This window comes from Arthrobotrys flagrans, assembly GCF_004000055.1.
Source record: "Arthrobotrys flagrans strain CBS H-5679 chromosome Unknown unitig_1, whole genome shotgun sequence".
Lineage (NCBI taxonomy): Eukaryota > Fungi > Ascomycota > Orbiliomycetes > Orbiliales > Orbiliaceae > Arthrobotrys > Arthrobotrys flagrans.
This window is the reverse complement of record NW_027137556.1, coordinates 2,291,191-2,315,682: the sequence shown is the minus strand read 5'-3', so window position 1 is coordinate 2,315,682 and position 24,492 is coordinate 2,291,191. Positions and strand designations below refer to the sequence as shown.

General features: G+C 44.0%; 9 protein-coding genes across 9 annotated transcripts; 5 read left to right on the top strand and 4 right to left on the bottom strand.

The window, feature by feature from the left end:
* Positions 1–769: 769 nt before the first annotated feature.
* DFL_008702 (uncharacterized protein) lies at positions 770–1,768 on the top strand (the record flags this gene model as incomplete). Its single annotated transcript, XM_067638471.1, has 2 exons — positions 770–827; positions 894–1,768. 2 exons carry the CDS (start codon positions 770–772, stop codon positions 1,766–1,768), a joined length of 933 nt encoding a protein of 310 aa, XP_067486355.1.
* A 744-nt stretch (positions 1,769–2,512) lies between these two features.
* DFL_008701 (uncharacterized protein) lies at positions 2,513–3,189 on the bottom strand (the record flags this gene model as incomplete). Its single annotated transcript, XM_067638470.1, has 3 exons — positions 2,513–2,805; positions 2,977–3,124; positions 3,187–3,189. The coding sequence occupies 3 exons, from the start codon at positions 3,187–3,189 to the stop codon at positions 2,513–2,515; spliced, it is 444 nt and encodes a 147-aa protein (XP_067486354.1).
* A 4,218-nt stretch (positions 3,190–7,407) lies between these two features.
* Positions 7,408–8,004, bottom strand: DFL_008700 (uncharacterized protein; the record flags this gene model as incomplete). The annotated part of the gene is made up of 2 exons (XM_067638469.1): positions 7,408–7,823; positions 7,878–8,004. The coding sequence occupies 2 exons, from the start codon at positions 8,002–8,004 to the stop codon at positions 7,408–7,410; spliced, it is 543 nt and encodes a 180-aa protein (XP_067486353.1).
* A 2,097-nt stretch (positions 8,005–10,101) lies between these two features.
* On the top strand, positions 10,102–11,964 carry DFL_008699 (uncharacterized protein; the record flags this gene model as incomplete). The annotated part of the gene is made up of 4 exons (XM_067638466.1): positions 10,102–10,289; positions 10,362–11,076; positions 11,136–11,698; positions 11,757–11,964. 4 exons carry the CDS (start codon positions 10,102–10,104, stop codon positions 11,962–11,964), a joined length of 1,674 nt encoding a protein of 557 aa, XP_067486352.1.
* Positions 11,965–12,124: 160 nt separating this feature from the next.
* DFL_008698 (uncharacterized protein) lies at positions 12,125–12,987 on the bottom strand (the record flags this gene model as incomplete). The annotated part of the gene is made up of 2 exons (XM_067638465.1): positions 12,125–12,618; positions 12,708–12,987. The coding sequence occupies 2 exons, from the start codon at positions 12,985–12,987 to the stop codon at positions 12,125–12,127; spliced, it is 774 nt and encodes a 257-aa protein (XP_067486351.1).
* An 836-nt stretch (positions 12,988–13,823) lies between these two features.
* DFL_008697 (uncharacterized protein) lies at positions 13,824–14,842 on the top strand (the record flags this gene model as incomplete). The annotated part of the gene is made up of 3 exons (XM_067638464.1): positions 13,824–13,920; positions 14,007–14,607; positions 14,836–14,842. The coding sequence occupies 3 exons, from the start codon at positions 13,824–13,826 to the stop codon at positions 14,840–14,842; spliced, it is 705 nt and encodes a 234-aa protein (XP_067486350.1).
* A 532-nt stretch (positions 14,843–15,374) lies between these two features.
* Positions 15,375–15,854, bottom strand: DFL_008696 (uncharacterized protein; the record flags this gene model as incomplete). Its single annotated transcript, XM_067638463.1, has 2 exons — positions 15,375–15,586; positions 15,677–15,854. The coding sequence occupies 2 exons, from the start codon at positions 15,852–15,854 to the stop codon at positions 15,375–15,377; spliced, it is 390 nt and encodes a 129-aa protein (XP_067486349.1).
* A 3,618-nt stretch (positions 15,855–19,472) lies between these two features.
* DFL_008695 (uncharacterized protein) lies at positions 19,473–21,350 on the top strand (the record flags this gene model as incomplete). Its single annotated transcript, XM_067638462.1, has 9 exons — positions 19,473–19,570; positions 19,634–19,775; positions 19,840–19,981; positions 20,040–20,236; positions 20,292–20,517; positions 20,570–20,645; positions 20,703–21,020; positions 21,086–21,255; positions 21,325–21,350. 9 exons carry the CDS (start codon positions 19,473–19,475, stop codon positions 21,348–21,350), a joined length of 1,395 nt encoding a protein of 464 aa, XP_067486348.1.
* A 572-nt stretch (positions 21,351–21,922) lies between these two features.
* On the top strand, positions 21,923–22,991 carry DFL_008694 (uncharacterized protein; the record flags this gene model as incomplete). Its single annotated transcript, XM_067638461.1, has 4 exons — positions 21,923–22,208; positions 22,290–22,379; positions 22,487–22,666; positions 22,720–22,991. The coding sequence occupies 4 exons, from the start codon at positions 21,923–21,925 to the stop codon at positions 22,989–22,991; spliced, it is 828 nt and encodes a 275-aa protein (XP_067486347.1).
* Positions 22,992–24,492: the final 1,501 nt, after the last annotated feature.

Here is a 24,492-nt window from a genome sequence, read left to right as displayed (position 1 = left end):
TCGCCTAAGAGATACAGTGAATTCGAATTCGATAGCACAAGGGCACATACGCAGCAACGCGTTTCTCGACAGAATACCACAGCTAGCTGCACAGCCAGTCTCAATATCTGTATACGTATATATATTCCAAGTTAACTTATGGCCAGGCGAAAGATTGGAGGAGAAAAAACGAGGCTATTGAGTCACTAGAACCACATATGCATATGCAGGGCGCGACTATAGCCATCGCTTGAACATCGAACAGCTAGAGATGTGATGAGCTGTTCCGAACCAGAAGTATCTTTTCATGGGTAGTTTCGTCGCCATGACCCATGCCAACCAGACCCGGACCGCGTCACAAATCTCGCGACCCATACAGCATACTCAAAACCTATATGTTAAAAATACCTGCATGCATAGACAGCGATTCCGAAACCTTGAGCTCCGGTGCTCTAGGAATCACGGTCCAAGCAAAAAAAATCTCACCCATATTTCTCGTCTCATAGCTACTTGGCAGCTTCTCAATGAAGCAAAGCTGAGGAAGAGGAGAATGCCATGTCATCGCCAAGGTGGGACGAAAGGCATTTTCAGTTCTTCCAAAATGTTTCTTGAATATTCGAGATGATTCCTAGACTCGTCCCAAGGATGATTCTAATTTCCATGTTCAGCAATATTGATTTACATAAAGGATGTTGCCCCACCTGATAAAGTTCTGCGGGGTTCCTAGACGCCGAAGCAGCGTTTAATCAAGAACAATTCAGTTTTCCATTAAGACTACAGAATTGGAACTATGGATCGCAAGGCACAAAGGATTGAAACTACTCGTATGCATCTTCGAAATCTCATCTGTAAGTCTTGATATTTTTTTGTTTTTGTTTTGTTCTGCAAATCGTTTCGTACTCATGCAAATTTAGATGAACAACATGGGGAGCAGGTGAATCCGAAAGAAATCACCAACACTCACCGTAGTCGTGCACCTTTTCAATTCGTCTTCAAATCGGATGATCCAAAGCAACCAAGAGTCTCGATAGCTTCAATTAGTCAACCAGATTATGATGCGATCATGAGACTGATTAAGGCAGGGCGCTTAAGAGCAATCCGGATTGATGATAATCCCGACTTTGTTGGCCTCAAACAGGATCCCGATGTTTCTCAGCAATCCCCGACCGAAATTTTTGAAACGGGTATTACACCCAGTCCGATAGAGTCCGTCCGACAACTTACTTTCAACAGACGAGAATCATTAAATATAGAAGAAGCAATGGCTGGTAGATTTCGGACAGGCGGGGTGCTACCAACATTACCACCTTTCAGCACAATCATGACGCACGAAAATACTTTAGCGCTCTCCCCGCCTTTGCATGGCGCACAACTTCCATCGTTGCCACACTCCCAGAGCTTGGATAATCTCATTCCACTTACTTCATTTCCGACGCCTACCGCAATGGTGATTGACGACCCCCTGGATTCTCCAGGAAGTGCTTGTTGGAGTCAGATTCATAAAGATATTGAAGGACTACGGCTGGGGGCTACCCAGTGGGCAGAAGAGCTCGGCGATGTCCAAACAAGGATCGAGGTGCTATCTAAACTAGAGAAACAAGTGGGCAAAGAAGGTTCTCAAGTGGCATACTCAGAGATGGAGAAACTCAAATTAGAGAATGTCGCCCTCAAGTTAAGGGTAAAGGCTTTAGAGAAGGAAAATAGGGATATCACAAATGAGAGAGACTTTCTGAAAAGGTTACTGGATAGAATTTCCCAACATTCAAAGGATCTGAACGACAGTAGTTAATACTTGAACCTTTTTTTCTTTTTAGATATCACATTTCTCTCAGAGATCGGCGCATTTCTCGCTTGAAACGTGACTCTAGCTAGCTAGCTATAGAAAGGATGATAATTACGACGAACCGCCCCCACCCTAGCGATAATCAACCATACTTTAGACGATTGACTTTAGCCCAGTTATAAATACCCAGCAGATTGAATTTTCTCGGAAACGTTAAAATCACAATTTATTATACCTATTTTCTGATCCTATACCAATGTGCAATGTAATGAAGTTACGATGTTCGCGAGATGAGAGAAAGCGGAGTCTAAATATGCATATAAATTCGTTGTGAAGAACTTCGTTGAGTAAAAATCCAGTGCTACTATAGCTACTTTAACTCGGTTCTAGTCTCATCCGAAATTTCTCATATCGGCCATGTCTGGAAAGCATTTGTGCCTCTGCGGCCGCTGATACCGTATGATACCATCCTGGTGTTCCGTGTTAAAAGAACTTATATTAAACTATGACGAAGTCCGTACACCACAATCAGTAAAACTTCTGTGTTCTACTTTTTGTAACCATAAGCAATGTATATATGAAACCTAATCTATAATAGCAAAAATATCTCGAGCTAAGTATCTCTACATAGACTAGTTACCAAACACCATCTCAAAGCAGCGAGCTCAATACGAATATTTATTTTTCTCCCATCGATTTTAGAAATTCAGATAATAAATATCACCAAAATGTTAAAGTGAATTTTCGGTCTCAGGGGTGTGTATATGTCGTCAAAACTTCGCTATCGTCCAGCGATGGCGGTGTAGTTCGTCTACTGCTACCACCAAATCTTTTCGCTGTTGGTGGTAGCATAACATCAACTGATACTCTTGCCTTTGGGATATAATCCTCAAAAGTTTGTTCGAGGACTGAAGCCCTTTCTTCGGTCAGATGAAAACTTCTTTGAACAGTAATTCGCGGGTAATATCCACCACCCTTCCTCTCCAATTCGCCAGAGGAGGTCCGCCGTAGGTGCTCATCTGATTCCGTTCCTCCCATGGGTCCTAGCTCTAGATAGCTGCGCATCGTATCCTACACAGTTGTATCTGCAGTATATCGAACGAATTTGGCATGACCGTTGTAGATAGGGTCTTTGAACCGAAATTTATTGGAAAGTATCTTGGACCCCCCAGAGCTACCGAAGATTTTGTCAAGTTTGGTGAACTTAATTATACCTCTGTTCAAAGCGGGGAGGCAAGCAATCACCAGGGCAAGGCTACTCTCCAGAATCCCCCAGAAGGCTACAGCAGTCGCATTCCATGTAATATCGAAGGAATCCACCATTATTTGGTAAAATACGAATGGTTTTATGGTGCTAAAGATCTGTAAATATTATTAGCAAGCTTGATAAAATTCATATATTATGCTGCGTAGTGAATACTTACCATCGTGGAGATACCCAAAACAAGCAAAAAGCTCAGGTTGAACTTTTTGGCCTTCGTCATTGGAAGTCTAAAAAGAACGAAAAGCGGAGGGAAAATTGTAAAAGAGTCGAGAATTATGTGCCCAGACATGAAAACGCCATAGTCCGTAGTCGAACGTAAACCGATACATGTGCCATCTATATTTGACTTTAAATCAAATGCTTTCGATGCTAGAGCTCCGCATTGGAATATTTGCGTAAGAATTGCCGCAAGCTAGAATATATATGAAACCCCTAGTAGGATGTGTAGATAACGTCGTTGAAATGTCGATGATTTAGGGGTTAGACGAAGAAGCAGGTGTTGGATCGAGATTCTACAAAGATGTAGTATTGAAAACGAAAATATCACATGAAGATATCGCACCTAAATTATAAGGTTGGGGCTTGATTGTAAATCTTTTGATCAAAATAACAGCGCTAATGGACAACAAGACAATGATTTAGAACTTACTACTAGGTACCCTTCAATGTCCTTTCTTGAATTATCGTACAAATGGTAGCCAAGACCAGTCCTGAACACAGCTATTTTCAAATATTAGTACACAGGCTTGATAGCCACAGCATCCATTTTTTTTTTTTTTTTAAAGGCCTTTACCTAAGGAGAAACTTACCAAAAATGTTTACCGTATTAAAAGCACAATAGCAGAGCTGTTGTGACTAAGTCAGCTGTTGCCGTCGTTAATCTGGAGCATCATACATAAAGATATTTAAACATACGAACGTTGGTATCATAACCCAGTCATCAGTACTAAATGAACCCTTAGCCTTAGAGCGGGCCCAAAATCGTAATAGGACGATAACAGTCGTAAGACCGCAGATGATTATGCCCATTGCGAAGCAATAAAATGTATTCACAGGTACTCGATAATTCGGATTTTTTTCTAGGGGAATTCGAAGTCTTGTGGGAACTGCTTGAATAGATGAAATAGCTCCTTTAGATATTCCCTGTCGGCATCTGTCTGGGGGTTTGGAGGCATCACAAACCCCATTGTGGATCCCGCGAACTACTTTTCTTGAAGCAGCTAATGCGTTGTACTGCGAAAGCTTCGAAGCTAGTGTTGGAATGTGACATATATCGGTAGATGTCACGCTTAATTAAGCCGAAGTCTATAAAATGCGCGACGAATGAATGTTGGAAATATATGCCACAGAGGCAAAGCTATGGTCGGCCTTGGCTCTGCTAGGGGCTAGTTTTATCGCTGTAGCAGCTTTGAATTTGATACTCTTCCTGCTGGCCGTTGAAAAAATCGCAACATTTATCTAGGAGTCGAATCAGCGTTCCAGGAGCGGTACGAGCCTTTTGCATCTTATATATTCTTATCAGCGTCGTGTGCTTACGATATGCGAGTATCGTTGGGGTAGGCGGTAGGCTCCCTACGAGTAATTTTATTAATGGAGTCGAATTCCCCCTGAACTTCGAATTAGATCGACACTGTATATATATATCCGTATTGACTTTTGGAACAAAATGGACCGTATGATCAGGAATAAAACCAGGGAAGCTGTCTAAGTGAACCAAAATATTAGAACTAGTGTGAGCATTCAGAAAGGCTTTAGCACCAACGTTTTATAGCGCTAAAACAATAGAAGCTAGAGACTTTGAAAAATGTCGATCTTCCTCCGTCGAAATTCTGCACCTCTTGGAATGCAGACAGGCATGAAATTGTACCTGAATTCGAGGTGTTTTGAGGCTAGGGTTCGGGGCTAGCGCTAGCCGGCTAGATGTATGTATTTCCGATGTATGCTTTGTCAAGTGCCGAGAAAACCTCCTTCACCACTCGAATGCTTAGCTAAGTGATGCTTACTATTCATGTAAATATGCATGTAGGTAAGAATCTAACTCGAAGTTATTTTGGGGTTAACCTAGATAGCTAGCTCCGAGCAGTAAATTTGACAAAAATAAAATATCATAGACTTGAACATTCGAATATCTGTAATTGCGATTAAGATCAATATTGCAATAACTTTCCTACGATAACAGCTCTAACTATGGATCCATAAAGCACTGTCCAGGCGCATAAAACACTAGTATGTAGCGCTATGATGTCGATCTATATATTGGCATTCGGAGGCAGGGTGGGGAAATGTGGAGCTGCGTGGAGTGTTTGTCCCCTTTTGAACTTGCTTGTTTAAAGAAAAACTACCTGCTCCGCTTTTCGACGGGTCTCTCAGTCGATGCAATGACAGGGCTAAAGCTACAACATATAACGGCCAGCCTCAAGTTTCTCGTAAGCGATTAGCCAGTATTTGGTCGCAAAAGACAATTACCATACTCCCGGAACCTGGATCTTGGTGTCTTGGCAACGGTACTACCACGTTATAACGTTAGATCTTTGAACCCCTATGCTTTCAAAGTTTTACACGGATATCAGGTATTGTGTGATGCCGTATCTCAGAATTTGGGATATTGTCGGGTTACCAGCTTCGTGAGAGATTAGCTCAACACTAAGCTCAATATGTAAGGACACACACCCGAAAACTTCACATCCACTATGTGGTTTTGGTCGTTGCCATTTACGTCTATCAAAATCAATAATCTAGCATAATGCTACTACTCAATGGCTGTTGCTGTTGTATCCTAATTGACTACCCCCAACTGGGTAAGAAGAACGAAAGGAACCAACTCCTTTAATATCATACCCCTCCCGTACTTACATTCCTTACTTGACAACAGATCGAGAATGTCCAGCTATTACAGTATACATTAAAATCGGAGCGCTCTCGGACGGGTTTTCAAACCCTAGAAAAATACATTTTTGAGTGACAAGGCAGAATTAATCTACTCTAGCAGAGAATATTATTCCAGTCGCCACAGAAGTCACGAGATTTTCCCACGGGCTTATAGAAACAAGATGGGTGCTTTTGTCAGATAACATCGAGCTTCAAGACTACTTAACTCGCTATAAACGATAGGGGTCGAAAATCAGGTGAACTGCTGTCAAACTTAAGACGAAGTGGGCCACGTCCGTCGACAAACGGCTGTCCCGGAGGTAGTATCGCACACGGGATGTTCCGTGCTCTGTAGAAAAGCTAACCATTCCTGGTTCAAAGATGCTCGTATGAGCTATCGAAATAATTTTTTTTTAAAAAAAAAACCGCGACATTTCGGAGTTATGGCTACCTATGTATTAACATGTTTCGCATAGATTCCTTTGAACGCGCGTATATGGTTTCATAGCCAAGCTTCCCGGCTCTACATGCAATTCTCGGGCCTGATAATGACACAGAGCGCCACGATTGTTATGGAGACACAGCATCTACGTTGTTAGTTTGGTTAATTCACTAATATAATGTCTTGCTAATCTGATTAACAGTGCAGTGTATTGGATTAATAAAATCTTTCCCTCATTGTATTTTTTCCAAGTTCCACTGCGACACAAGAGTTGGCCCACGATTTAAAACAATTTCGAGTTAAGGACCCATCCTATAATCATATGATAATAAAATAAACCAACTTTCCAGTTGCAGGTCGCGTTCTGTTGATTGTTCTTCTTAGATTACATGCGATGGAGCCATACAACAACACTAATAACGCTAATAACAACATCATGTGACCATACTTCTAACACTTAGTGTCAGAAATGTCAGGATTTTATGTGTTCGTTGATTGTTCTTTTTCAGATTACATGCGATGGAGCCATACAACAACAACGCTAATAACGCTAATAACACTAATAACAACGTCATGTGACCATATTTCTGACACTTAGAAGCCTTCGAAAGGCTGAACTAAATGCAACAGCCCCAACACACAAAACGCTCCGGCTCAACTCAGTTGGTATACCGGAGAATACTAGCATCGGATAAAGCAAAGCGCGTATACTTTGTCGGATTTCTATTGCGATGCACGATCAATAAATCTTAGGGTAGTCTAAGCTTGCTTCTATATATTCCTTCGTTGTCATAATCGAATTCGCGAAATGATAGGCGGAAAATGAACGTGAAAATAAAATTCATGTGATATCATAAATCATAAGTCATATATGCAGCAGACCCTGAACACCAAATAGACCCTGAATATGAAACTGTCGGTAAAATAATAATAAAAATGAGCATGATGTAAGAACCCGTCGATGCACTGACTTTTCCCTCGCCGTGATATATTCTTCTAAGTGTGTTTCCAATGGACTAATACCGCTCTCACAATGTTCCAAATAAACACGGTGCATTGCCGAGTTCCTCCTTAGTAATATCCACCAGCATCAGCGCTAGAGCCCTCGACTGTAACCGTCTGTGTGACAGTTTTTGTGCAAGTCTTCGTCGTAACTTTAGTGACGGTTTCAGGTTCGTCGTCCTCAACAGCTGCTGTGACTGTGACGGTTTTGACCTCACCTCCCTTCCCACCAGCATCTTTCTCAACCGTGACAGTCTTTGTCACAGTCTCCTTGTCGTCCTTTTCAGCGTCCTTGCCACCAGGAGCAGCTGTCGAAGTCACTGTACATGTCTTAGTCACTGTCGGCTGGGTCTTTCCACCCGCGTCCTTCTCGCCCGCGTCCTTTCCACCTGCATCCTTATCATCAGCAGTGACCGTCACGGTCTCTGCAGATCCTGCACCCTTTGGAGTCGTTGTGATTGTGAAGTACTCCGTTTTAACCACAGCTATTCCAAATCCGTTAATATGTAACTACGCCCAATTTCGCAAAAGAGACTTACTGTAGCCTTTCTGCGAACACAAAGTGGGGAAACATTTCATTTTCGCGCAGTCGGCATTGCATGGGACATTTGCAGAGGCGGTTCCAACCAATGCAAGGGCCCCAAGTGCGACAACTGAAAACTTCATTTTGATAGGTATTGATCGAAACGAATTTTGTATAACGTTAAATCGTAATTATTGTGTTGATCGATGGATAAAGTCAAGGTAACCAAAAACAGCAAAGGAGTGTGAAGGAAGGGAAAGAATGGAGCAAATGCTGAACAGGATAAAAGAAAAACAAAATAGTCTATTTCTGGGAGGGCACGCTGGGTATTTATATTTTTTTGAGAAGAATGGGTGGAAGCGGTCTTCCCAGAACAAAACCTGCATGTTGTCTGGGCTTTCCATACCAACTGGGTCTTAGGAGCCGGATATGATGAAGTTGAGCCTTTCGAGTAAGCTGCGGCTGCGAGAGGCAGTCGGAACCAGAGGAGTGTAGTTAATCGTGATATTTTGTTTTTTAAATTTCGGTCGAGTTAAGTTTGCTAGCACCGGATCCTCGGATAAAATACTTTTTCTATGCATGCAACCAGGAAGCCTCCATGCACGCCAGTGCTGTTAGTCAACAATGTCTCCTAATTATAAGGGTTTAGGAATCAGTTGGTTCGAAAATTTATTCAGATCGAAATTGGGCAAGGTTGCTGAGTGGATATTTCGAGCATAAAATCCTCTAGATCAATTCCGTCTATTGATAAAATTCGAATGCACATATATAGTTACAATAGAATTCTAGAAGCAAATATATACCGCCTAACCCAGAAACTCTCAAGTGAACACTTCTTTGCTGTTTCTCATATATGTGTCCCGCCAAGCTTGTTGCCAAGATCTAGAGACGTTGGCCAGCGGAATGTCGATGCGCTTCAAGGTACCACTAAACCCAATACCGACTGTGTTGACGGACAGACACCCGAACCCCGAGACAGACTGGTTGCAATTTCCGAGTCCAGGTGTATCGATAATAAAAAAATATAATCGTAAACGTATACAGCCTTCTATTTTTCTATAAACTTTTCATTCAAGTTCTCTAACAAAACAACAAATTTATCGTCACCTCATGCATGTTGAACTTGGTTGCTTCTAAAGCCAGCGAGGTTTTTAATCAACACAATCAGCCCAGTTCTTAAGCTACTAATCTTTCTGCGGCGAATGATATCACCATTTGAATGTACGAAATTCCGGGTTGGTTTCGGTGGGGCTCAGGGACAACTAGTAGGGGCGAGTTGCAATGCATATACAGCTCCAAATTGGCTGTTTCGGCAGCATTGGTACGGCTAACAATATTTTACCAACATTTTGGAGAATTTCCATAGGGATTTCGGGGAAATCGAGGCTGGATATCTCAACTAATCCCTGGATCTATATATTTCATATTTTCAACTGTTATGTTGTTTAGAGTGATAGATCTCGTTGTTTCAGGGCATATCGGATTCTTGACGACCTCCCCTCCCCTCCCCTCAATGGCTATCGTGAATAACACCCAATGCATCGGTCTTCGCAAACCGTAGTTGAAGGAGAAATAACGTTAATTTAGGACATGAGGGCCCCGTGAAGCTTCGTCATCACTATATATATATAAGTACTGAAATAGCTATCATTATGCAGTATCAAATGTTTTAATATTGGCCCCAAGCCGAAACTGGCTGTGTTTTATGTCATATACGACGAAACAGATGCGTTACGGATACGAACATGTGCTTTAATCCCATGTGAATTTAGCACCCTCAATCAAACTCATGAATTACGAGATTCAAGGCCAGGATTTGTGCACAAAATCCAACGCTCGTGCTGCGTTGTGTGGGGTTGATTGGGCAATGCCTGGCGAACTTGGCGACCGGATGCGTATCAGACCACGTCCTTCTCCGCAGTCGCAAACCATCTCCTATAATGACCACCTAACCACCCTACGACAGAGCTTACGACTTTGATACGTACTCCCGCTGTTTCTTCGGTTCTTTCTAGATCCCGGATCCGACATACCGTCATTCCTCCTCAATGCGCGACAGCTGTCTGGTGGGTTTCAGACTTCTGTGATGTGTATTTAAGCTTAAATCAAAAACACCTGCAGCTGTGTTTTGCGAAACAGCTGGCTTCAAGCTTTGAGCCCCTTGTCACCCGCGCTGAGAGCACCACAAAACTCGATCCCCCGGATTCTACATACCCATTGTCTCAGCTATATCGTCGAAAATGGGTCGGACGACTGAGGAGAAGGTATTCTCGAGGCGGGAAGTCGAGAATTTGATCGCGGAAGGAAGGAAAGTCATTATCGTTAACGACAAGGTCTTAAAAGTCGACCCATGGCTGAAATACCACCCAGGCGGCGACAAAGCTATTATGCATATGGTTGGCAGAGATGCCACGGATGAAGTTACAGCGTACGCGATATATCAATCGGCCTCTAACTCTTCAAACTATGTATACTAACAAGAGGATTTCGAGATTTATAGCCTCCACTCCGCTGAAGCCAAAGCCATGATGATGAAATTCAAAATTGGCAAAATTCAGGGTCCCTGGGTGAACTTCCGACCTCCGATTCAGGGGGGCAAATTTAGGCTCATCGACGACGACTGCCCTAATGAAAACGACATGTCGATTGACACCGTGAATATCACTCCTTCAGACCTAGTTAGCTCTGGATCAACAACCCCTACAAGCTCCAGCAGCGAGCGCGATTTCATCCTTGACCCTAGGGTCAGGCAGAGAAAACGAGGAGCCGATAATTCCTCGGTCTCCTCAGTATCTGATGGTGAAGGTGATGCGTCTTTGTCGTTGAAACAAGAAGAAGAGAGACGCCTCCAAGAAGATCTCGATCTTTACCCATCTCTAGACCTAGACACACAGCAAAACATCATCAACAAATACCGTGAGCTCGACCAAAAACTGCGCGACAAAGGTTTATACCAATGCAACTACTGGGCATACGGCCGGGAGTGCCTTCGATATTTTACTTTCTTTGGCCTTTTCGTATACTTCTTGCGGACCGGCTGGTTTAAACTTTCCGCGATTTTCTTGGGGATCTGGTGGCATCAACTGACCTTTACGGCTCATGACGCCGGGCACATGGGTATCACTCATAACTTCGCCATTGACACTTTTATCGGTATATTCGTTGCGGACTTGTGTGGTGGTCTTTCGCTTGGCTGGTGGAAGCGCAACCACAATGTAGGCTCCACCTTCGTTCGCAATTTTTACTTCGGTCTATCTCCTAATAACTTTTACAGGTTCACCACATTGTAACAAATGAGCCAGAGCACGACCCCGATATTCAGCATCTACCATTCTTTGCTATCGACCAAAAGCTTTTCCGCAATATATACTCAACGTACTACGATCGTATTTTGCCCTATGACCGTTTCGCTCAATTCGTCATCCGCGCCCAACACTGGCTGTATTATCCAATGCTCTGCTTCGGCAGGCTTAACCTCTACCGCAATTCTTGGGAATATACTCTTCTCGGGCAGGCCCCAAAGAATGGAATCGCTTGGTGGCATAGATACGCCGAGATTTTCGCCATGTTCCTTTTCTGGATCTGGTATGGCTACGGTGTTATCTACAAATCTTTACCCACAGCCCAGGATCGCCTCATCTTCTTTGCCATCAGCCACGTCGTCCCAATGCCTGTTCATGTACAAATTACACTCAGCCATTTTGCGATGAGCACTTCCGACATTGGGCCTGCTGAGTCCTTCCCCCAGAGGATGTTGAGAACTACCATGGACGTCGATTGTCCGGAATGGCTAGACTTTTTCCATGGAGGACTCCAGTTCCAAGTTATACACCACCTGTAAGCATATCGATTCCCAGTAGCCTTTTGATAGGCATTTCTAACAAATTTATAATAGGTACCCACGTATGCCCCGTCACAACCTTCGACAAGCCCAAAAATATGTTATGGACTTTTGCAAGGAAGTTGGGATCCCATACGCCCTATATGGATTCTATGATGGCAACAAACAAGTCATTGGCCGCTTGGCAGATGTGAGCAAGCAGGCTGCTATTTTCAAAGAGTGCCAGAGGTACTGTATGGAAAACCCTGCCCATGCACACTAAAACGCCAGCATCGTCACTCTGTAACATAACTTAGCGATTTTCGTTTACGATTCATGATTACGATACCTTAACTAGAATATTTGTAACGCGAGAAATTTACCTTCTACATGCTACATACATTTATAGAAAAGCATTTACCTAGAATTCTAAAAGTTTTAGTTTACCAAAGCTGTATCTCGTGTCGCCTAATCACCTTCCCGGTATCATTATCTCTCGCCCCTTCAACGACGTCTTTGATAAACACTCCACCAAGGTAGGGATCTTCCGCCCCCATTTTCTTAAGGACCTCCGGGTCCCCTCCCAGATTTGTTGCGAGCAGGCCCGGCGAAATGCACCAAACTTTTACTCCATCGTTCTTCAACAACCTGTCAAAGTCTATCATCACCATGTTCAACGCCGTTTTACTAGCTCTGTAGCTCAAAAATGCGGGACCTGGGGGTTTCGGCCAGCCCGCAGGTGGGTTAAAATAGCGAGGGCTATCTTTCTGCCCCGCTTCCTCTTGTGATGATAAACCGCTGGTGAGAAAAAGAAGGCGTGGGTTTGAGGATTTGATCAGGAGGGGAAGAAAGGTGTCGGTTACGACATATGTTCCAGCGACATTGACGTTATAGTCTTGGATTAAAGTTGCGCGGGCGGCCGGGGTATTGGAAGCAGCTACGTTATGGATAATTAGAGTTAGAAATGGTAATCCCGGATCTGACTAAAGTTGAAATCGACAGCATGCTTGGAATCTCAAAATTTACCTCCCGCGTTATTGATTAAAGCATCAATATGGTCGACCTCTGAGCTGATTTTGACATATGCGGCTGCGATTGACTCATCAGATAGAAGGTCGAGTTGGAGTGGGACTAAAGTGTGGATTCCTGTGTCGCCGAAACTTTTGATAGCGGATTCGACTTTCTCGGGGCTGCGTCCTCCCACGAAGATGTGATATGGTTGAGATGCAGTTAAGAAGGCTTTAACGGTTTCATAGCCAATACCGGTGTTTGCACCAGTGATTACGACAATCGTCTTTTCTGACATAGTGGGTGGTTTAAAACTAAGAGAAATAGAAAACACTCTTTAGATTTAAGGCTTCAAAGCTAGAGGGTTGAATTAATTTAGTAAGAATAAACAGAATCCATATACCGTGGGAGCAAGTTCCTTATATAGTCAAAAGCTTACTCCCGCAGGACAGCAGTGCCCTATAAAATCTAAAGCCAATCTAGGGTCATGGACACAAGCTTCAACCCACATCGGAGCAACAGGATTGGTCCTAGCCCCAATTACATAAGGCTTTTAATTAGATCATGGCTGAGATAATCCAAGCGGCATTCTTTATGAACTATTGCTCCTGCAAGCCATACTCATTTAATACTTTGCATCTGCTTCCAGAACCAGTAAGAAACGACAATTAGCCCAGAGGCTGCACTGTGATATCACTTGTTTGAACCACAGTTTATTTGTGTTGTGTATGAAATGCTATAGTTTCCACCGACGCCGTTTAGGCTTCGGGCTTAAGTTCGGGTTTACTGTATTTCCCCATTTTAAGGACCGAAAATCAATAACATATGAGCGATGATGAACTTGTCGTACGAGAAAGAAGCCGTCAAATCCGATTTCGTGCCGATTTCGCGCAAGCTTCGCAGCTTCGAGCCCGCTTTCTAACCAGGCATAAAAATGTTAAACAGAGTACGTCCCAGCGAGCCATACTACAGCCGAATTTGTTGCTCCGGCACTATTCGAGTGTCACGGTCCAAAAATGCAAGCCGAAAGCGCGAGGCAGGATTGCGGGGTTAAGTTTCAGGATCGTCGCGTCGAATATTTCATAGCAACAGACTTAAATCATAGCATGCAAGTCGGTTGATTTTGGATAGATCATGCCGGGTTCCGTGGCCGCTACAGAGGCCGGCGATAGCAAAGTTACTCCCACCACCACAAGGAATAGCTCGCCTGCTTTTCCGCCTATGGGTTTAGGTATTCCCCGAGCTAGATTTTTCATGAATACGCCGTAAAATCGGCGATATTGATATATATTAACATATGTGTTAAACTTTTCCTAGATGGGGCCCAGATTTCTCAGCTCAGCCTAAATGACTCTGGATCAGTTTTAAGTTCAGAAGAGGCAGTATCTCAAAAACGTCGAGAATGGTACCCGACTGCGTGGAAGAAACTACTAGAGAAAAACAATTATGATGGCGTCGTAACGGCTGTGAACCGGTACTTGGAAATCACTGACAAGGCGAACATCGACCTAGACTGTTACTTTGCCTTCGTTATTGCATCCGCCGCCAAAAAGGGCAGCGATGTCAGCATCTTGGATAAAATCGACATGTCAAATCCTTCAGATTCGGACCTAGTCGACATCCATCTCCTAAGGTGTCTTGTGTTTTTAAAGTACAATGATGTAGATATGGCCCTCGAAGAAGGGAGGGCTGCTTCGGAAAGAGCATTTCATTTGGGGCTACAAGATAGTTGTCATTTCATCATGGGTTTGGTTGCCTGTTATTCGGAAGATTACGTTGAAGCTGCTTTCCGAAAGAGTCTACTTCCCGAAGGGTTTCAGCTAAAACCCCGGTTCGTCGAGCTCATCAGGAAACTTACCTTCAAAGACGCAAAGTGGCATATCAAGGGTGCTCTTCAAATGTTCGGAGAAAAACCAAGGTATAGCAACCCGGTAGATATCACGAAAGAGTTACCTATACCCCCGAATTTCATGATATAGCCCCGGGGATTTATACACATGTATTTAACATCAACAAGCCGACTCGGAAGATTTTTTATCAACTGTTAGCAACCATGAGCCAATTCGATTCGTCTAACGTTACACAACATTGCACACCCCAAAAACCGAACTCTGTTCGTATTACACAAGACTGACTCCGGTGTTAGCTCTTAGATCAACTAAGTACCTAGGTAGCTACAATATACCTGCTTGGGTAATAGCCTGTCTTATTCCTTATTATAACACGTTCCTGTCACCGGCCTATTCAAATTTAATAAAAATGACAAATGCGCATATAGTGGATATACTTTGATCAGCCGAAACTCAAGGGTTACCAGGGACGGCTCCATCCAAATCGCTCAGGAATCAACATTTTGATGCTACCTAAGATTTGTAACTTATTACCTAGGTACATACACAGAAAAGGTCCCAACCATGACGTCAAAACACACGATATGCATACTGTACAGCTCTGGGTACGAGATAAATACTGTACGAAAATAATAAAAACATGAAGCTTGACCCACAATGCATCCCACGCCAATATAAGCTGCCTCCCATGCAAACCACACGGGAAACCCAGTTTAGAACAAAGTGCAAGATTCATCAAGTACTTAAGTAAATCGTCCATAGCAAAATAACACCCACTTATTATCAGTTTACATCCAATCTATTTACTCCAACGTGCCCTAGCCCCTGATTCTATCTAGCCGAAGAAGCAGGAACCACAAGCGTAGGTCGAACATACGACCTCAGTCCCATCCGCCTTCACCCCTATTCTCGAACATATAAGAACAAGGCCAACGCATTTAGACTTGTGAGATCGGGGATTAAGGCAAGCCTGCTCAGGTGGTGGTCCAGACCCTCCGCAGCATTCGCAAAGTTGTTTCCTGCCACTCCAGCACTTACCACCGTTCCCTAGATATCACAGTATTGTATCAGTTTTCCGTTATTTGTAGCGCTGCGTATCTAGCAGAATCATAATTGGGATTTTTAGAAATTGTTTACCTGTGCTTGAGAACTGTCCCGTTCCTTTACAGGTACGACCGGCTAATTTGGCTGGGCATTTGGAGTCACAGAATGGTGCTGTGCCTTCCCAGTATCGAACACAGTTGGCAGCAGTGGCCAATTCGACGAGGCCAGAGGCGAGGAGGACGGTAGCGGTACTAAGGATTGAGAACTTCATGATTTATAGATAGGAGTCTGTACGATTATCCGGTCGATTGTTCGACTTTAAAATAATAAGAAACTTTGGATATATGTATTGGATCTTGGAATTCGAAGGAAGCCTGGGAGAAATTGAAGAGGTTTATATAATATATTGCACTCCAGTAGAAGAATCCGAATTCCCTGACTTTTTGATTGCTATTGGAATAAAGCGGCACAGTCTATATTTATAAACCACAAAAGCCTTTGTGAATCCGTGTGATCATACGATTCAACGATGCCAACATTGCGTCTGTGGCACCCAAGAGTCTTGAGGCATAGACAAGTAACCGCAGAAACTGTGAAAGGCAGATATTTCGAAAGAGGCGTCACAACACTAGCAGCTGTGAATGCAGATTCGCCAACAGCATGAAAAGTCACCGCCACCAATTCACGACATGAGAAATACTTCGGTTAGTTGTTGTATTATTCTTAGGAATAAAATCTGGGGATTCTTGGAGTCTCGGCACTAACATTTTCGCTCAGGGTTTCCTTAATCGTCATATTAGTTGCCAGAATATGTGATTTGTGATAAATTTGGGAAACTGGCAACATTAGGGTTTCACAGAGCTTTAGGGCTGCATGAAGGTTACAGAGCATCTCCAAGCTTTCCAGCCCGAAGTCACACAAAAAATAGCCATAGTAAGTTGTTAGATTCCTTTGGTTCTTGAGATGTAAATTATGTAAAGGTGCGGCTGGAAGACCCGGTCTGTTGGCATCCTGTCCGAAAATGGAGTAGATATCCGCCATGGCAAGGCACTGCCTTCACAAAACCGAACATCACGGAGTTTGCCGTCTCCGTCTACAGGGTGATTGACAGGTACGAGGCTCTGCACGTTTATCCCATGATCGTTAGTGTGCACGTTTACCCCATGATCCTTAGAGCGCAGCAATGCATGCTCGCAATAATTAATAATTTGACGTTCAACAACAGCCAATCGGTTCAAAAGATCCGAATTTAAAGTTAGGTGGAAAGACGTGCCGGGTGTCCCATATAGAGGTACTTGAAAATCGATCACTGTAGCGGTCGAGGATGCTGGTATCGGAGGTAGCGTGGTTATATAAGCACTTGTGGCAGCTAGAGTTACCGTGGTCGTCATATTAGGTTGCGGCACATGGTCGTTAGAGTTAGTGTACCGTCGTGAGATACTAACATTTGTTTGGAAGTCATAGTTCTATATAGAGATGCTAAAGGTATATAGCCCACAGAAAATTATTCGTATGCGCGGATAAGCTCCAAGAATGTTTCCTAGAACTATTGATGTTGTGGTGAAATGTATCAGTCACGTCTGGCTGAATTTCAGGCCAGGTTAGCGGCAATTTTCCGTGACATCTGGGCCTTCAACAAATTCCTGTGATTGAGGTCAACGGAGAATACCACAACAACACACTTTGTGCTTCAACACCTGACTTTATACTGCAACTACCTTACAGTAGGCACCGGCGCCATCGTAGCTCAGTAATTCCTCGAAGGGCTTACTAGCAAGCTACTAGTTGATCGATTGGATGTAAGACGACGTCCTCGCATCTCCGTGTATAATAATATGAGGTAGGCTAGCTTGCGAGGCGCTTGGCCGGATGCTTCCTGTAACATAGAGTGTATCCAAATTATCCTCGATGCACCCAGAGGCAGCATAGTTCTAGGTTCCCTGCTCTTGTTATTGTGTCGGTTTTTTTGAACGTTTTTCAAATGAAAATTGGGGGTATTAACACCTATAAATTGCAAGCGATTTCTGTCTAACCATGATTCTATGTAGGACAGCTACACGCTGAACCTTCTTCATATCAGGCCGAATCAGCCCTATACATCTATAGATATCCCTGAATTAACTGCGAAAACGCCCAATCCGGTTTTAAAATTCATTAGCTAGCAGCCTAAACCTTCAGAACCTTGGCCTCTTCATATCAAAGGTTATGGTATCGAGACCCGCACAATCTAGCAATATTAATGCCTTAATAATTCTCACAAGAAACAATTTCTAACCTACCAACATGCCATACGTACAGCCTCAGACTACACAAAATGTGGAGAATCCAAACATACAAGCCATATTCCCACGCCCGCCAGAAATTATATCACATTAATATCGTCCTACGAGACAATACATAGATTCTAGTCGTTTAAAATATTATACTACAATATGGAACGAATATATCCGGGATGTAAACTTGCGCGCCGCCCAAGCCGCTGCCGTCGAGTACCTAGAACGTATTGCCCAAGGGCGAGATCAAACACTATAGGTCAGCGTCTCCGCATATTATCATTTAACAGGCATGAAAGCCCGCCCAATTACCTCAGGGCATCTCGAAAGAATTGACATCAATAGAAATACGTCAGTAAATGACCGGGCTCTTCTATATCTTCTTCACAAGATCGCCGCTCTAGAGTACGGTGTTATCGCGCTAGAAAACGTTAGAAATGCCTTTACAGTGAATGCAGCAAATGCGCACCGTATCGAAAACGATTGCTACTACTTAACTACGCTTTGGTTTGCCTTTCATGACAACTATATCGAGGCGAACTTCTACAAGAGACTATTAGCACATAATTTCGTACTAAAGCAGGAGCTGCGGGACGTACTACGGGTATGCTCCAATCTTACTGATAGATGGGGCCCGGCCATAAGTTTAAGCCGAGATATTCCGAGTCATGACAGAGCCAGAACAGATATCTTAAGCACAGCCTAATAATGCTGCAAACCCGTAGCCTGCCTGGTAAAACTTCGAATCCCATAGTATTGTAATTTTTCCTAAATCCGACAAATTAACTCCTTTCGTTACATTTCATACCTTTTTCTTGAATATTTTGTAAGTTGTAACTAAGTTCATCAATGTATTATCCTGCTCATTAATGTTAATTGGTTGAAATTCGGCCGGGGATATAATAGTGCGGCATAGACTAGCGCGGCTAGCTTGTATGCGGCGTAGGCAAGCTGATGCTGGAAATCACTGCTTCTTTGGGGGCCAAAAGCCACGAAACTGAAAGTGGTAACATTGTGCATGTGTCTGTCCATCGACCCCACTTTTCGGATAATCTGGACCGTAGTATAGCTTGGAGCCAAGAACGATTCGAAAGTGCAGTTTCACAGACTGTACAAGGACAATCGAAATCCCTTTATTTCAAGCTCGAGCCCTGGATGACGAATTCGCAGTCTTAATAACTGTTATCACAAGTTTCCCGTCTAGATATTGTACGTACCCGTCGGCATCTCACCGCCTGAGATCACTATCCCCGATTGATTGAGGCGAACATCCGCTATTGAATGATTAAATTGTGTTGGAGGGCTCGGAAGCAGCCGTTGACACCCTAACGTTTGACCTGCGGCTTTTATCTTGGCTTCGAATCGTCGGCAGGTTCACTTGCACTTGCAGGCAGTTGCGTTCGCTGGAACAAAGGCGCCCCAGCTGCGGCTTATCCTCTGCCCTTCTTTCTCTCCCCATCCTCGACTCCCCGGCGCTGTCATACGAATCCACGCCCCCGATTTCTTTTCCAAACGGACATTTAGCTTCTATACCGAGACTATCTCGGATTATACAATCGTCTCTATTTGATTATTCCAGTTTTGTCTGCGTACGCAAGCGTTCCTCAGCCATCGGCATGTCGTACTATCCGGGCAGCCACGCCCACCAGCAGAACCAGCAGCAGAATCAGTACTACCCTCCTCAGGGTCCTCCACCACAAGGAGGTTACTATTCGTAAGTCCGGGCTGCCGTTCAATATGTTCTGCCCTATCACTGATCCGTAGACGTTTCGTCCAGACCACCTGCCCACCAGCAAGGGTATGGCAACTACCCCCCTCAGAACCAGTACGGCTCCCCGCCTCCACAGTGTCCTCAACAACAGTATGGAAATTATGGCCCACCATCTGGACCACCCCCGAGGGCCGACTACAACTACCCGGTACGTATATTTTACTGATATCAAAAACACTCCGGCGTTTCTTACGAGAATTTCGCCCGTATAGCCACCAAATCAGCAGCAATACGGAAATTATGGCCCACCGTCCGGACCACCTCCTCAGGGTGGTGCGTTTTATCCACCACCGAATGTCCAACATGTCCAGCATTCCAATGATAATTGGGGACATACCGAAGGCCCACGACCAAGTATGAATATGATGATATCACGTTAGTTAGGATCATCAACGACTAATCAATCGTGCAGACATGGCAAGTTATAACAACAATGACTATACGAGAGGAAACCAAAACGCTCCTCGGCCTGCCCAAGGTCCGCAGTCATTTGGACATGGACTCAATTACAATTGGGTTCCCAGCAAGTGCACAGGACGTAGAAAGGCTCTGTTGATCGGTATCAACTATTTTGGACAACGTGGACAGCTTAGAGGCTGTATCAACGATGTTGGTTACCTTTTCTACTCTCAATATTTCCCGTTTGCTAATGGAGGTATTTTAGGTCAAAAATATGAAAACTTTCTTGAACGAGCGTTATGGATACGCTTTGGAAGATATGGTTATCTTAACGGATGACCAGCAGAATCCAGCCAGCCAACCTACAAAGGCAAATATTATCCGTGCCATGCATTGGTTGGTGAAAGATGCAAGACCAGATGACTCCCTGTTCTTCCATTACTCTGGTCATGGTGGTCAGCAAAAGGATACAGATGGCGATGAAGATGATGGTAAGGCGTACTAGATTCGTATTGTTAAGGATACTTGTTAACATAACCTTAGGATATGATGAAACAATCTATCCCGTCGACTTCCGTACCTCTGGTATGATCGTTGATGATGAAATGCACAGAATCATGTAAGCGAACGCTCCCCTCAATCTTCAAAGGGCCTTTCTGCTAATATTTTCTATCAGGGTCTCTTCACTCCAACCAGGTGTCAGACTAACAGCTATCTTTGATTCTTGTCACTCCGGATCAGCCCTAGATCTACCGTATCTCTACTCCACCAAAGGTGTACTCAAGGAACCAGATTTGGCCAAGGAGGCCGGTATGGGTCTTCTGGGCGCTCTCGCTTCGTTCAGCCGGAACGACATTGCGGGCGCTGCTTCGTCAATTGGAGGATTTCTCAAGAAGGCTACTACTGGGGCCAAAGCCAATGCCGTGGCGAAGCGAACCAAGACATCTCCTGCAGATGTTATTCAATGGTCTGGTTCAAAGGACGTGCAAACATCGTAGGCAACCTTTCTCTATTTTAAAGCGTATTTTTCAGATTGAAGATACTGACAAATATGTATAGCGCTGACACATTTGAAGGCGGTGAGGCCACTGGTGCTATGAGTTACGCTTTCATCAGTGCCTTGAAGAAGGACCCACAGCAGAGTTACCACCAGCTCCTCAATAACATTCGTGAAGAACTGGAGGGTAAATACCAGCAAAAGCCACAGTTGAGCTGTAGCCACCCATTAGGTGAGTAATTGATCATATGTATCCCACTTATCCATATCATATATATCTCTAACATCAACTTCAATTTAGACACAAGTACTCTGTATGTCATGTGAACCATTCGAGGATGATGTGTTTCTTCCCGAGCTAGATTGAAGTTCCTTTGCTTTTTTTTTTTTGAAATGAAGTCGCCAGAAGAAACAACAGGGAGAACGAGACTTGAGGTGGATGTCATTCTTTGTTCAAGCCATGCATCTGGCTTCTCTTGCGGTATTGTACTTTTGGGCAGGCAATGTATCTTTACTCCTTTGTACCTACTTGTGGTTTATATACCACCGAATAGCTTATCCCAGCCCCACCCCCACAGGAACGGGATGTGAAGTTTGTCGAGGCAACCTAGGCTCCGATCTGACGCCAGGATATGTTGATATAAATATCATAGACGTTCTGCCGTGTAAGTCCATGCATAGTTACGACATGGCCATACCACACCCTCCTCCTATTCTTACTCCTCATCCTACTCCCTTCCCCCAATCCTCTCTTCCTTCCCTACCATTGACATCTCCATCTCATGTGTCCTTCACCTCCATCATCATCACGCCTGCCTTCCTTCATATTTCTCAATTCCTCTTCAATCATCTATTGATAACCTCAAGCGGTCACCGGCAGTATGCCTGGTCAATCGAAAATGCCTGTTGTAAGAAAATCAACGCCTTCGAAAAGGCACACCGGCTCACAACCAAATCCTTGCATTCTTGTTCCTTCCCAAAGCACACATAGCTCGAGGAATAACTCGCCAATTCGAAGCGGCATTGCACAGAAGGCTACTGGGGCTTTCATTCGACCTGCTAGGCAGACCCAAAGTGCCAACACTGTACAGAATGATAAGGGTACCGAAGTTCCAGTCACGCCTTCGAATGATAAACCTGGACCCCCTGCTAAATCGGGAGCTCACCTCCTTGCTGAGCTACAAGGTGTGATATTAGAATTACTTACCAAATTGAATGATTATATGTTGTCTTGACAGTCTCAAGAACTCTAATTTAATTTGGCAGGCTGCTCCTGCTCCGTCGAAGGGATTCTTCGTGAGCTCACACCAAGGAAGTCTGAGACTTCACCAACCAGATGGGCGAATTTGTGTGAAAGTGCGAGAGGATATAACAGTCTCATGAGATGGTATGACGGGCCGGGTGATGACGACTCCGACAACGGTGGTCCTCATTCTGATGAAGAGCCTTTGAGTGACGATAAGGCAAAACTCCCATCAGCGGCCAGAGTGACGATAACGAAAGCAAAACCCCTATCAGTGGCCAGAGTGACGATAAAAAAGGAAAAGCCCCTATCAGTGGCCAGAAGACCATAATCCCCACTGTGGAATCCCGATATGATCTACGCAAAGAAGCGGGCCCAAGTGGCTCCCAAGCTCCGAGCGGTAATACTGTGCCTGGCCTACTCGAACGAGAAGAAGAGAACGAGGAAAATCAGACTCTGATGCGATTACGAAAGCCCCCTACTTGGCCGAGGTTCCGGCAGACGACTTCGGCAAGCCAATTGATATGGTCAAAAAACCACCTCCAAATGAATATACCAAGGCATTCCTATCCAGTAAGCTTATACCTGTCCCTCAAGTTATCCAGGATGAACTATTCGCGTATCCAGGGCCCGTCCTCACAAAATGCGCTGGAGCGTATGCAACCACGAATCGGACGTATGCGAAGAAACGAAAAGACCAAATTGCCTATACAATCTGGGTTTAAAATTGAACGGCATGTACGAAAGTTGCAAAGCCGCCAAAATTCCCGATCCCAATATAATTCGGAGCCAAAAAATCGGCGATCGATTAAGGGTGTCGGCGACTATTTTGGTCGGACGCCTCGAACAATCGCCGAAAGCATATACCCGATGACATGCGGGAGCAACCTTCTCTTCAAGATCCGACTAATTTAGCAAATCAGGAGGGGTGTATAGAATCATTCATCAGTGCTGGACCATCTGGAACCCAAAGATCATACAGCCATTCAGGCGCATCTGGACTTGGCTTTACATCGCACCGTGCTAGCCATGTTGGAGATGGACGTAATGGAGAAGGACAGGTGTTCGAGAGACGTGGACTAGCACCAGGCACGGCCAGCCTTCCGCTACCTAACCAACCAATGGCCCTCGAGGAACAAGCAACCGTACGAAGAATGCGAGGACAGACTGGCAGTTCTGTCGGGGCTGGTGGAGCCGACCCAACGCTTCACGTCGACAGCGAATCCGATAAGTCTTAGAGACCTTTGGATTCGAACTCTTCCCAACAGACGGCTAAGAAAGGAGTTCTATGCCGTTGTGGAAACTCCGAACGATAATATGTGCTCAAACTTTCCTTTTCTTTACTTGTTAGTTTTATCGGAGATAATGATGTTATGGATTAGGATATCCATGTTTGGAACCTATTCTGTTCTATATCATTATCCCCTTGCTCTTTGTTTTTTTTTCTCCTCCCTTCGCCCATTCAAACCCTCCTTTGATTAACCTCCTGTTGGAATATTTTTTATGTTCGCACTCTTTTGACTGGCTTGAAGGGGGTTGTTGTCCATACACGCATTTTGAAAGGATGAAATAGGGAAATGACTAAACTTTAATATCTAATCTTTTGTTCCTTTGATTCTATATATTTCCTAGAATTGACAGGTATATTTCTCTTTTTTGTCCCCAGAACCCTACTGTCCCTACGGATGGGAATTGAGGGCTCTATCGTTTTGATCAAGAAGTGTGGATCAGGTGGGGTAGAGGGTAATGGGCAGGTTGAGGATATATGTGTTGGGAAGATGTTGGAAAATTCAATATATACTATTCCTGATTAGGAAAGGACGAGATCTGGAATATATCTACAATTTAGATTCTATAAATACATCCTCTCTCTTAGGTACCAGAGATCGAGTTTTAAGAATTGGGACTTTCACGTGGGGAAAAACACATGCACAGAGAGCAATTTGCACTAGTAGTAAGTGCTATATAGTAAATTGTAGATTCGAGGAAAAAGAAGAAAAAATACATATAAGAACAAAAAAAGAAAAGGCTTTGTGTGAATATGGAAATCGCGCCTGTAGCTTTCGCAAGTCTGATGGATATATCGCAATCTAAAGTAGTAAAGTTTCCCGTTTGTGGCTTTTTGTTTTTTTTTATCTTCCCTTGCTCCTTGCTTTTTTTTTTTTTCCCTCTTCTCTTCTTGTTCTTTTTTGTAGAGTTTTAACATGACCGATTCAACTTCCTCCC